Source organism: Dryobates pubescens, chromosome 9 (assembly GCF_014839835.1).
Source record: "Dryobates pubescens isolate bDryPub1 chromosome 9, bDryPub1.pri, whole genome shotgun sequence".
Lineage (NCBI taxonomy): Eukaryota > Metazoa > Chordata > Aves > Piciformes > Picidae > Dryobates > Dryobates pubescens.
The window spans coordinates 9093897-9107154 of record NC_071620.1 but is presented as its reverse complement, the minus strand read 5'-3'; the positions used below and the strand labels follow the sequence as shown (position 1 = coordinate 9107154).

At 41.8% G+C, this 13258-nt stretch overlaps 1 protein-coding gene across 1 annotated transcript in view; it reads left to right on the top strand.

The window, feature by feature from the left end:
* Positions 1-12199, top strand: part of LOC104296863 (dynein axonemal heavy chain 5) — a 167931-nt gene extending 155732 nt beyond the window's left edge. Inside the window, exons 69-71 of the mRNA XM_054164262.1 lie at positions 4622-4830; positions 10560-10781; positions 11981-12199. Of these exons, the coding sequence (XP_054020237.1) occupies positions 4622-4830; positions 10560-10781; positions 11981-12199 (650 nt within the window). The remainder of the gene's footprint in view (positions 1-4621; positions 4831-10559; positions 10782-11980) is intronic.
* Positions 12200-13258: the final 1059 nt, after the last annotated feature.

Genomic DNA, 13258 nt, shown 5'->3' with positions numbered 1-13258 from the left:
TGCCACAAGGCAGAAAAGGAGGAAAGCTTATTAAGTTGTAAGTTGGTTGGGATTTTTCTCTTCAACACTTTAAACAAAGAAGAGTGAGCTACTGCTTGGTGGTGGAGGCAAGGAGTCACTGTTCCAATAACAAACCTCTTTGCTTTGGAGGCAAATTTGAGTACGGATTAATGGCTGAAAAGATCAGCTTCTGTAGTTGCAGCTGTGACAGTCAAAAATAGATTGATGCCCTCACTGAGCTTTTTTTCCTCTGTTGTACTGTTATGGCTAGCTTAACAGACTCATTGTCTAGCAAGTATTATCCTCAAGGGATAGTCTCCAATCCTGTAATAATGATGTCAGCTATTGGCAGACTGTACTTGATGGAGAAACTACTTTCTTCATCTCATCTCATTTATACCCTACAGAATTCTTCTGGTTGTGCTTGATTCATATTTGTGCCTGCAGGAAACAAATCAGTCAGTGAATTGAGGCTTTTTTTGGGTAAATGCTGGAGTTTTTGTTCCTAATTTTATCCACTCATTTTAATGATGTATGCACGTTTGCTAGTTTGATCCATGTTTTCTAGTTTGGATATGAATGTGAAATTTCCTGAATGTGAAATTCAAAATGCAGATACAAAATATTACAGACTCCATAGTTTTCAGCTTCAGCTTGTGGTGAGAGCCTTGAGGGTGCATTTCAGCTCTATTCTGAAACGCTGTTTTATTTTTTCTACATTTAGCCCTAAAAAGTGCACAGTAATTAAAGATGAGGAAAGGTAATATAGCAGTCTGATAGATGAGCAAAGGCCAACGGCATCCTGGCATGCATCAAGAATAGTGTGGCCAGCAGGAGCAGGGAAGTCATTGTGCCCCTGTACTCAGCACTGGTTAGGTCACACCTTGAGTACTGTGTCCAGTTCTGAGCCCCTCAATTTAAGAAGGACATTGAGACACTTGAATGTGTCCAGAGAAGGGCAACAAGGCTGGTGAGAGGCATTGAGCACAAGCCCTGTGAGGAGAGGCTGAGGGAGCTGGGGTTGTTTAGCCTGGAGAAGAGGAGGCTCAGGGGAGACCTTATTGCTCTCTACAACTACCTGAAGGGTGGTTGCAGCCAGGAGGGAGTTAGTCTCTTCTCCCAGGCACCCAGCACCAGAACAAGAGGACACAGTCTCAATCTGTGCCAGGGGAAGTTTAGGCTCGAGGTGAGGAGAAAGTTCTTCACTGAGAGAGTCGTTTGCCATTGGAGAGTCATTTGCCATTGGAATGGGCTACCCAAGGAGGTGGTGGAGTCACTATCACTGGAGGTGTTCAAGAGGGGATTGGATGTGGCACTTGGTGCCATGGGTTAGTCACGAGGTCTGTGGTGACAGGTTGGACTTGATGATCTTTGAGCTTTCTTCCAACCTTGGTGATTCTGTGATTCTGTGAGTATGGAAGTAGCAACTCCATGAAATAATACACAGTCCTGATGTACTCCATTCAACATGTTGTACCTGTTGAATGAATCACCCTAAACCCAGATCAGTTTAAAAGAACAGACTATTTAATTTAATTAACAATAAAAACTAGTTATCCTCAGAACCTAAAATCTTTATTTGGCTTATTCACTACACAGCAATATAATAGATGCAGATATGGTTTAGAAGTGAGGTGGTATAAATTTAGGGCAACAAAACTGGGGGGGGTCATAATTTCCAAACTGTCTATACCATGCAATAGCATGATTACAGGACATACTGGTTCCAAAGCAAGGAAATACCCTGATGTCTTTAACTGACCTGACCTTTCATCAGTCGTTTTCTGAGAGGCTTTATACCATTCAGGATAGGGAATATCATGAACTAAACCTCAAAATATCTGAGTTATAAACAGCTGTCTTGTCTGATTCATGGAGCATTCAAACCTGTCATGTTAAGTTCATAGGACATTCAGTCTCTTCATATGGTATCCAGGACCTTTCATCAGTCGTTTTCAGAGAGGCTTTATTCCATCCAAAAAAGGGAATATCATGAAGTAACCCCCTGAAATATCCACGTTATAAACAGCTGGCCTGTCTGATTCATAGAGCATTCAAACCTGTCATGTTAAGTTCATAGGACATTCAGTCTCTTCATATGGTATCCAGGGCTCTGAGCTTCTCAGAAGTTAAATATGAGAAGCCTGTGATCTTGTGCTACTCATTCAATTTGTCAAAGTTTTCCAAACACCTATACTACCTTTCTCCAGAGAGATGCTGTTGTTTTTCTTATGTGTTACTGATTTTATTTCTGACTATTCTTTTATTTTTAAAATTATTTTTATTTCTATCAGAGTATTTTAGCAGCAGGAATTGCATCCCAACACCCACAGATGTCATTTAGTGCTGAAATTCAAGCACTGTATGCCTACTGCCAGAGACAACACCCACTCACTGGAAATATTTGTGAAGCTATATGGGCAAGGTCAGAACTGTGAACATACCTCATCCTCAAGAACACTCTTACCATTCTCAGCAGCTGCTCTGAGTCATAATGGGCAAATATCCTAAAAGATTTCAACATGTTTTGGGGCAGAGACTGATTGTATTGTTGCACTTCAAAAGCATTAGCCTGCCTGCAAGAACAGGGAAGAAAATGTGTCTCTCTGACAACTTTTGCTACAGGAGAAAGCTGGCTGCATCAGTTGGAAAACAAGGAAGGACCAGAGATGAGAGTTTATTCTTTCTTAGCTCAGATGGCAGTGATCAAATGACTCAAACGGGATGTTCTTCACTTGTTTCCTGCCCTTACTACGATTGCTCTGAGGTTGAAGCCAACAATTGTTGTATGATTTTTTTCTACTTTTTCTAGCTCAGGAGGGTGGATAGAATGTATGGTCTAACATTGCATTTTTCCAGGCACAGAGAGTCTTCTTTCTTCAATATCAGTGCTCTTGGTTATATGTTAGAAAAGATTTATACCAAAAGAGGAGGTTTGTTAATGGTGCTGTAAAAGACTCTTAACCATCCCAAAGCGTGATTCTGAACCTGACTACGAAGCCATTACAGCAAATGCATGTGTATTGGGTTTACATGGCAACATTTTGGTAGCAGGGGGGCTACAGTGGTGGCTTCTGTGAGAAGCTGCTAGGAGCTTCCCCTGTGACTGACAGATCCAGTGCTGGCCAAGGCTGAGCCTTTCAGCAGGAGTGGTAGTGCCTCTGTGATAGCATATTTAGTAAGGGGAAAAACCTGGCTGTGGAAGCACAATGGCAGCCAGAGGAGAGAGGAATGAGGATATGTGAGAGAAGCAACTCTGCACATGAAAGGTCAGTGAAAAGGGAGAGAGAGGAGGTGTTCTAGATGCTAGAGCAGACATTCCCTTGCAGCCCATGGTGAAGACCACAGTAAGGAAGCCTGCCCCTCTGCAGCCCATGGAGGTTAACAGTGGAGCAGATAGCCACATGCAGCCTGTTGAGGGCCTTGCACGGGAGCAGGTGAATATTCTTCTCCTTCCTGTGAATTGGGGACCTGCCAACCTCAATGGAAGGAAGAGATTTGATGCTTGCGTACTACAGGCCACAGATCGATACAGATCTGTTTAGATGGGCCACTGCAGTTCTTGATTGCAGTCATTCAGGCCTTTTTCCTTTACATGTTCTGTTTGGTATCTCATGTAATCCTTGGGGCAATTACAGTACTTGTGTGTGTGATGATGTGTTGGGTGATAGGTTGGACTCAATGATCTCAAAGGTTTTTCCCAACCTGGTTAATTCTATTCTATTCTATTCTATTCTATTCTATTCTATTCTATTCTATTCTATTCCATTCCATTCCATTCCATTCCATTCCATTCCATTCCATTCCATAGAATTTTAATTGGAATGGGAGCTACTAGGCCCATTTCTATAATTTATAATATTTTAGCTGGAATAGAGAAGACCTCTTGAGGCATGGCCATGTGCCAGCTCTCGGTACTATTGAAAGCACAGACTAATAAGGTGTAGGAACTTCTGCACATAGATTGGTGAAGTGTCACTGAAAAGTCACTGTCTTAGCAAATGCCAGTATTTTAATGGAGACAACAGTACTATGCATGGAATATGTGAGTATGCACTGCCACTGCCAAAAGGGAAAAAAAAAAAACAAACAAGAAAAAACATTGAAAAAAAATCTTGCCTATAGGTTTATTCTACATACTGCTTTCCCACTGGGAATCTGGATAATGGAAATGTACAAAGTTATCATTGCTAACAATGAATTTCACAAATATAATCATGCTGAGGATATAGATGAGCTGCAGAGTATACCTCTATCATAGATCATGGGAACCATTAAAATATGTTACAGAATTTTAAGTGATTAATCAGATCCCAAACACAGTGTGAATATAGAAGATGCAACTATTATGTGTGAGGGAGAAGGACAGGTTCTTTAAACACTTTATTTCTGATCAAAATAACAGAAGAAATATCATTTATCTTTTCACCTTTAACTTTGAATCAAGCCTTTTAAGATTGGGCAAATTAACTGCAAACTGATAAGACTTTAGTGCAACAGGTATGCAATTAAGGCACAACAAAAGAGGGTTTATTATTAGGCTCAGAATGTAATTTGGAAGTTTTAATTGCCTTTGCAAGCTAGGGGAAAGTTCAGTCTGAATGTTTTACTTATCTTCCAGGAACCATAATTATGTCAGAGGAATTGCAAGATGCTCTGGATAATATGTATGATGCTAGAATTCCAAAACTATGGTTTAGGATTTCCTGGGAGTCAGCTACTTTAGGGTTTTGGTTTACTGAGCTTCTTGAAAGAAACCAGCAGTTCAGCAGCTGGCTGCAGAATGGCCGACCAAATCAGTTCTGGATGACTGGATTCTTTAATCCACAGGTAAGACCAACAGATAGATCTTTCTAACTCTTATGTAACAGTTAAATTAGACCTTGAGAGAACTTCAAGATGACTAAATAATGACTATGCAAAATGTAATCTAATTTTAGTAGAAATCTATCATAAATTAACTTCAACATCTAGTGAAGAAATTTTTGCTAGACGGAAATAATGGAATGCATCCTCTAGTTGCATTAATTATAGTGTGGAAATTGGGTAAACACATCTTTTCACATTTCAGTGTTATTCCCCTTTTTTTCCCTCCTCTTGTTACAGTAATCTGGTGTTCAGTCATTATATTAAAACCCCTTTGAATACAAAAGAAGGTAAGTTTCAAAACTTTGACACTAGGAAAAGAGATTTGAACTCAGCTTTCAACCCTTCAGTTTCTTGAAGTGGAGGGTTTGTTATTTATACCACCCCAGCTTTGTGCCAGACTTGGCCTGCAGAGACATAAAACATACAGCCTCCTGCCTTCACCATCTGAAATAAAAACCTGGCACAAAATGAAAGATAAAAAGGAAACAGCTGAGAACAGAATTAAAAGAAGTGAAGTATGCATACCTAGATGATGTGTAGTCTCTCTGCACAGCTATCCCTGTTCATTAAACCTTTTTGTGATTCACAGATGTTTGTGGGAAGTAGGAGTTGTGGAAGTGAGTCATTGTGAGAGTATCTAGCCAACAGGTTTCTGTGAAGCCTTAGCAAAAAGCTATTTTAAATATCTATTTTAATCTCAGTACTTGTTAGCAATGCAAAAGCTAGCTGAAACAGCTGCCTAGAATAGAGAAAGCAACAGTGGCAAATATTCTCTAGGACTACTGCTGGGAAATATCCATCTATCATCTCTCCTGTGTCAGCTGTTAGCTTTAAAGCATGGAAGTGGGCTCACAGAATCCCTGAGCAAAGGATTCCCAAACAAGAGTATTAAGGAGAGGAGTAGGAGTTTTAATAAAATGATTATGCTTTCATACTTTGTTAGCAACACATCAACAGTGACACGAATATATTCGAAGTAACTTAGGCAGTGATCAGGCAGACCACAGCCCTAAGTGGCTTTTGGTTATGTTGGTGTTTGTAATACCTGAGAAATGATCAGAAAATTGTTTTAATTTGTGAGATGAAATGCAGCTTCTGTGTAATTTGCCTACTTGCATGGATCTCACTGTTTATAGTCGATGGGTAAATGCCATGGATAACACAAGACAATAAAGCAGATTTATAGCAGTGGGAGAAGGAGGCATTCTGGCAATAAAAAAATAATATAGGGCCTGGCTTTGCCTTCTCTTGAACTGTTTATACACAAGGATAAATTCAGTAATTTCACAGAAGTTAATCTTTGTTTATAGTGATACAAATGAGAGCAGGCTCAGGCTTCTATGTAGGAGAAACCTGATTCCCTCTGCGCATTGGGCCAAAATAACTGGAGTGAAGCAAACAAGAGGTGCCATGAATTTTCTTCCCTCTTGGAAGTTAATATGATGTTACTGGATTTTTTCCCCCCCTGAAAAGTACTTAACACCGTGCATACCTAATTTCTAGCTCCCAAATTCCATTTTGTGGCTGACATTGTTCTATTGTTTCCTTGCTTACATCTCTGTATCCAGGTGCTGGCACTTGTCCTATACAAGGATTTTAAGCCCTCTGAGGCATAACTTTCCTTCCGGTTGTATAGTATGTAGCATAGTAAAACCTTGGCCTATTTATAAGACCCTCAGATTCCAAAGCATTGCAAATACAAATATGAATGTGAAACACTGTGCCTCCATTCCTCTGTGCCCTCTTGATTCTAGTAAACCTGCTGTAATTTGATTGCTATTGAAACTGAAAAGTGACAAAGAAGGAAACTCCTAAGCAAGGTAAAGGAGAGAATATGATTGTGGAAGCAATATAATCAACTGATTTCCATATGTCTTGTCATAGCTTACACTGATGCCTGTTTCTCCATCACTTAAAGGTTCAGAGTTTGTTTTCACTGGTTATTTTAACAGCCTTCAGTGAACAGGCTAGGGAGAAGTTCAGGAAAAAGCAGAGGGAGAAAGAAGAAATAATCTTCCTTTTTCTGAAGTCTCAGCATGGCTGCCCACCCCCCAACAACACAACAATAAACAGCTTCACAGACCGTTCAAACAAAAATACAACTGTGCAAAGATTAATAGAAATTAGAAGCAATGTCAGGGCAAGTGGTTTATTACCTCCATGACAGAAAGGTTTGAGGGGAGCCAAGCCCTCATCTGTAAAGTGGCACCTCAAGCCACTCGATTCTTGGTGTTTGTTGTGCTGTTCACCTGCTCTGGTATACCCAGCTGGGCCTCCAGCTTACAGCTATAGTCTTTAAACACTGTCTAGGATTCATTCAAATGAGCAGAGAAGTGTTATAAATCCCACTGCAGACAGCACATAGGCCCTGCCATCTCTGTAAGAACAGTCTGCACTCCAAATCTTATTCCTGAAGACAGCTCACAGCTCCGAGCTTACTTTTACTCTAGTGTTTCCACAGTGCCTTTGAACTATTCCCTTAATACAGTCATTGCTCTGTCCTATCCTCTTCAGACTCGTCTTTCTTTAATATTTCAGTTTATCTGGGATCTAGCAGCCCCCTGGGGCCTTCTGGCAGTGAATGCTTCGTGTTTTTTAAACTATTGGTACTAGCACGTTTCTACAAATTAAAATTCCACAAATTAACTACAAAGATTCAGCTTTCATTTAATGCTGTTTCTGATAGAACTTGGCCTTTAATCCTGTCTCCCTTAGCTATATGCTAGAGTTCTCAACTACTTCAAATGCAATTACAATTATCTGTGCTATCACAAAACCTCTTTAAAACACTTCTCCTGAGGTCTCTGGAATGGTATTAATGAGAAGCAACCAATGTCAGTTAACCAAAACATCTGAGTTCATGAATGTCACCTCATGTTCTCATAACTTGAAGGGCATTGCATAGCTACAAAGTGCTCAGCACATGCAGCGAGCACTCGAGTCGCAGCAGCCAGAGGCTGTCTTCTGCATTCAACAGACCAACATGCTCATAGTTCTGCAGCTGACTTCTTTCTACTCTTTTGGCTCTACAGTAGATCAACAGAGCATCCTGTACTGTGAATACTGGAGAAAAATTTAAAGCTTGTTCAATTCATTTGTTGCCCCTGATTTCTTCCTGGCTTTGCTGCTGGCTCTCTAGTACCCACCTTTGTGTGTTCCCTGCACAGCTCTGTATATTCTCCTGTCTCTGTTTCTGGATACCTTTTTTTTTTCTCTCCTCTGAAATCTGTCCTGAAACTTCTTCCTTCCTAGTTGTCCCTCTTGCTCTTGCACCCTCAATTTTTATTCATTCATGTCATGAATATGCAAATGGGTTTCTGTAGAGCAATAGTCATGAGGTCTGTGGAGACAGGTTGGACTCGATGATCCTTGGGGTCTCTTCCAACCTTAGTTATACTGTGATAGTGTGATACTGTGATAGAAGGGGTACATCCACAGAATGTCCTCTGAAAGTGCAAAGCAGTCTATACCCTTCTGTCTTTGTAGGACTGACTCCAATGAACTGTACTGTGCATGCATATGGACAACTATATAAAAGAAGCTAACCAGCACCTTCAGCCTGGCTTGCGTTGTGAGAGCTTGCAACCATATCACAAGATTCACAATATCACAGTATCACAGTAACTAAGGTTGGAAGAGACCCCAAGGATCATCAAGTCCAACCTGTTCCAACAGACCTCACAACTAGACCATGGCACCAAGTGCCACGTCCAATCTCCCCCTGAACACCTCCAGGGACGGCGACTCCACCACCTCCCTGGGCAGCACATTCCAATGACGAACGACTCGCTCAGTGAAGAACTTTTTCCTCACCTCGAGTCTAAACCTCCCCTGGCGCAGCTTGAGACTGTGTCCCCTTGTTCTGGTGCTGGTTGCCTGGGAGAAGAGACCAACCCCCTCCTGTCTACAACCACCTTTCAGGTAGTTGTAGAGGGCAATGAGGTCACCTCTGATCCTTCTCTTCTCCAGGCTAAACAATCCCAGATCCCTCAGCCTCTCCTCATAGGGCTTGTGCTCAAGGCCTCTCACCAGCCTTGTTGCCCTTCTCTGGACATGTTCAAGTGTCTCAATGTCCTTCTTATTTTAGATTATATTTATTTATATTTATATTTATATTCATATTCATATTTATATTTATATATATATTTTATATTTATTTAGATTAGGAGATTATAGCTCCTTGGAACAGAGAGTGACTTTTGTTCTGTGCTGATGAAGTGCTGTGAGGTTGTCTTGCTGGTGTCTACAACAGGACGTTGTTGTTGTATATTAAGGGCTTCTCACTGAATGAAGTGAGAGAGGCTGTTCGCTACAAAAATACAAAACTTGAAGGAGTGGCTGACTCAGCAGAAGGCTGTGCTGCCATTCAGCAAGACCTAGACAGACTGAAGGACTGGGCAGAGGTGAATTTTCTGAAGTTCAACAAAGCGAGTGTAGAGTCCTGCACCTGGGGAAAAATAACCCCATACACAAGTAGAGGCTAGGGGTGAGCTACTGGAAAGCAGATCTGTGGAGAAGGACCTGGGAATGCTGGTGGACAACATGGTTGCCATGAGCCACAAATGTGCCCTCATGACTGAGAAGGTCAGCAGTATTCTGTCACATTCTCTGCATTAAGAATAATGTAGCCAACAGAACAAGGATGGTTCTCCTTCCTCTCTACTCCACGCTTGTGAGGCTGCACCTGGAACATTGTGTCCAGTTCTAGGATCCCCAGTTCAAGAAGGTCAAGGAATTACTGGAAAGAGTCCAATGGAGAGCCACAGGGATGAGCAGAGGAATGGACTACCTCTCTTACAATGAGAGGCTGAGAGACCTGGGGCACTTTAGCCTGGAGAAGAGAAGGCTGAGGGGAAATCCTATCAATGCATATAAATATCTTAAGTGTGGAGGTCATGAGGATGGGGCTGGGCTCTTCTCAGTGGCAAGACAAAGGACAATAGGTATGAACTAGAACATGGGAGGTTTCACTTGAACTTAAGGAGAAACTTTGAGAGTTACAGGGCACTGGAACAGGCAGCTGGCACAGGAGACTGTGGAGTCATCTTCTTTTGAGACTTTCAAAGCCTGTCTGGACAAGATCCTGTGCTACCTGATCTAGGCATACGTGCATTAGCAGAGCAGTTGGACTAGATGATCTCCAGAGGTCTCTTCCAACCCCCACCGTTCTATGATTCTATGGTTTAATCGCATGATTCATGTTTGTAGTTCCTTTGTGTTCTGTAAAATGCTTCATGATTTGTTGACTGAAAAGCAATGTTACAATGTTGGTGTAAGAAAGGGTAAGATAGCACATCGTGTGTCATTTGTGGCTTAGCAATTTCCTGTACTTGGAACCTCACAAAACACATTAATCTGGCAGCCTTGTAAACCTCTCTCCATCTGTCTGGTTGTAAAGTAGGCATACGAGCTGAGAAGGGTTATACATGGAGCTTGTGATATGTAAAATGAGGCAGTTTGGTGGCTTCTTAGCACCAGCACATGCATACCAAGTACACAAGAATGCACGGGACTGGGAAAATGTGTAAAAGCACTGGATTTACAGAACTGAATGCAGTTTTGCATGCAGATAAAATTCTGTGGGATGAGTTTTTATACTGCTGATGTCACTATTATTTAGGGGTAAAAAAGGTTGAAATGGTGAAGTTCAAGTATTTAAAAACACTCTGTGTCAAATTCAATTTCCTTAGGGTTTCCTGACTGCTATGAGGCAAGAGACTACTCGCATGAATTTGGGAAAAGGATGGGCACTCGACAGTGTTGTTTTACAGAACGAAGTGACCAAGATGATGAAAGAAGATGTTACTGGCCCTCCACCTGCTGACATTGGTGGGGTTTACATTTATGGCCTTTTCCTTGAAGGGGCAGGCTGGGACCGCAGAAACAGTAAGCTGGTGGAGTTGGCACCTAAGGTAAGGCTGTGGCATAATGTGGTGTGCTCAGAGAACACCAGGAAGTATCTTGAGTGCCTGAACTTAGGATGCAGCACCGAAGAGCAGACCAGACGCTGGGTTCCTTGGCTTCAGGGCCCCAAGAACCACAGTTATGTTTGAAAAAAATAGTGCAATCTGTAGCCAGCCTTTTTTGACTAACCAAGTGGGACCCTATCACAACTTTCAAAGCCCAGGACTGGGTTTGATGCCAGCTGCTGTGGAGGTCAGTGTCTGGATGACTAGAAATCCCTGGCATTTATTTTAGAATAGGAGCAAGAGCATTAGTTCTGGGCTTATGATCAGTTATCCTTGCATGGAGTTACATTTAACTGGTGTGACTAAGCAGATTTAAAACCTAGCCATGGAAGGGTGATTAGATGCTGTGGTCACTGCCCAAGGCTAGGTGCCATGGTCTGCACTAGTAAATTTTTTCCAGACTGTCCTGGAATTGCAGTTGAGACAAGGCCTCTCCATAGGTAAAACACTTCTGTGTCTGTCTGAGAGCAAACTGTTACAAACCAAGCCTTGCCAGATATAGCTTCTAGTGACAGTTATTGCCTGGTTTGTCAAAAGACACCTTCAAACATGGAATTTACTCAAGCACTCTGGGGTTTTCAGCATGCCTTCATGTTGCTCTTGGGCTGCTCTTCCCCTGCCAACGAATAGACTACTGCAAGGCCTGAGAGGCTCTAGTCTGCATAAACACCCAAAATGTACCTTGTGTCATTGAAGCTCCACTGCCAGCAATCTAGAGGTAACAAACAGGCTTGCTAAAGCCATCCTGGCCTTTGTAGCTCATGCATGGAACAGGAGGTGGAGGAAGAATGGAGAGTACTAGCCAAAGTGGGGAAAGGATGGGATTAAAAGACAATGGTCTCTCTGCCTCCTTGAACCACACCATCATTTTCACACCTACTTCCATGGCGTGTGGTTTTCCAAATTTCTGCTGCTTTTTCCTTCCAGGCTTCTTGTCATCTGTTGCCTCTGGGCAGCCATTGGCTTAAAGTTAAGAGTCAGTGTAATAGAGAGCAGAGGACTTCTGTTCTCATATATAGCCCTGCTGAGGTGCTGGTGCTTTTGCTGAAGGCCACTGGTGAATCTGGTCCCGGCCTTTGTAGTTCAGACACCCTATCCTGCCTCTCTAATGCTGAGCTCCGTGTCTCTTTTAACTTCCTCAGGTGCTGTTCACAAGCCTTCCTGTAGTCCATGTGTATGCTGTTAGCACGGCAGCACTACCTGACCCAAAGAAGCCGCAAGGAAGCGTGTACCTCTGCCCTGTCTACAAAAAGCCTCGGAGGACAGATCTGACGTACATTTTCTCTTTGCATCTTAAAACAGCGCAGAATCCTGACCACTGGACTTTACGGGGAGTTGCACTGCTCTGCAATTCAAAATAAGGACCAGCAATAGCTATAAATAAAGAACCACCTAGGGAAATCCATCTGCAACCACTGGGGCTTCCGTTGTTAGCGACAAAATGATGGCTGTGTTCTCGCAGGGGTATGGGAATCAAGATAGTGTTAATTACACATAGATCAGTTTGCTCTGTTCACAGCAAAAGTGCTAAAGGCATTTAACTTAGGAATATCAGAGGGAAAGCTGTTGCAGGTGTAAAATTTGGCAACTCTTACAAAGCAGGTAAGAGTATAATCAACTAGATTGCTCATAAAGGAAACACTAGGGAAAAGGTGCTTATTATAGTGACAGGTACTCTAACATCTATGGTGGTTCTTTTGTAGATGTTATCTTTTCTTCTTCATACAAGGCTTCTCCAAAATATGATATAATTCCTTTAAAATCCAACTTCATAGTTCAAAACTTACCATCCATAGCATTATTAAAGCTGTTAGGACAGGTGAATTAAACACGTTAAAACTTTGTTTCTCAGCACAGATTGCAATGCAGAGTTCCTCTGATTTTGGATTTGTAGACTTAGTGGATGGTTTAACAAATGGTTGCTGCAATTCCCAAATGATTGTAGAAGCTGCACCTCACAGGTGGTTCCATCTTGCACAAGTATTGGCCTCTACACATGTTAACTCTTTTCTGAGCCGGTATCCCATTATAAAGAAGATGTACACACCCCTCTCTACTAGCAAGAGAAAAGTTTTGAAACTCAGAGTAAACACATTTGACAGCAGTTTGGCACCAGCTATTGCCTGAGTGTGGAAACTCAAACCTCTTAACTGCTTTTTATTCTGCAGCTTAGGTAAAAAAAAAAAAGTAGAAAGCCATTTCTGGAAGTAGATTCAACTGAAATAATTGAAGTCATTTTTGTGTGTTACCACCATGTCTGTCTACCCTGTAATTGAAGGGTGATTGCTACTGCTCTTTTAACAGACAGACAACTATTGGCAGAAAAAGTGTTTGGCTTTTTTTCACTAGCACAAATTCAAAGCAAAAAAAGAAATTGCTGTTGGATGTTGTTGCAGTGAATGCTTTCTTAATCACGTTTT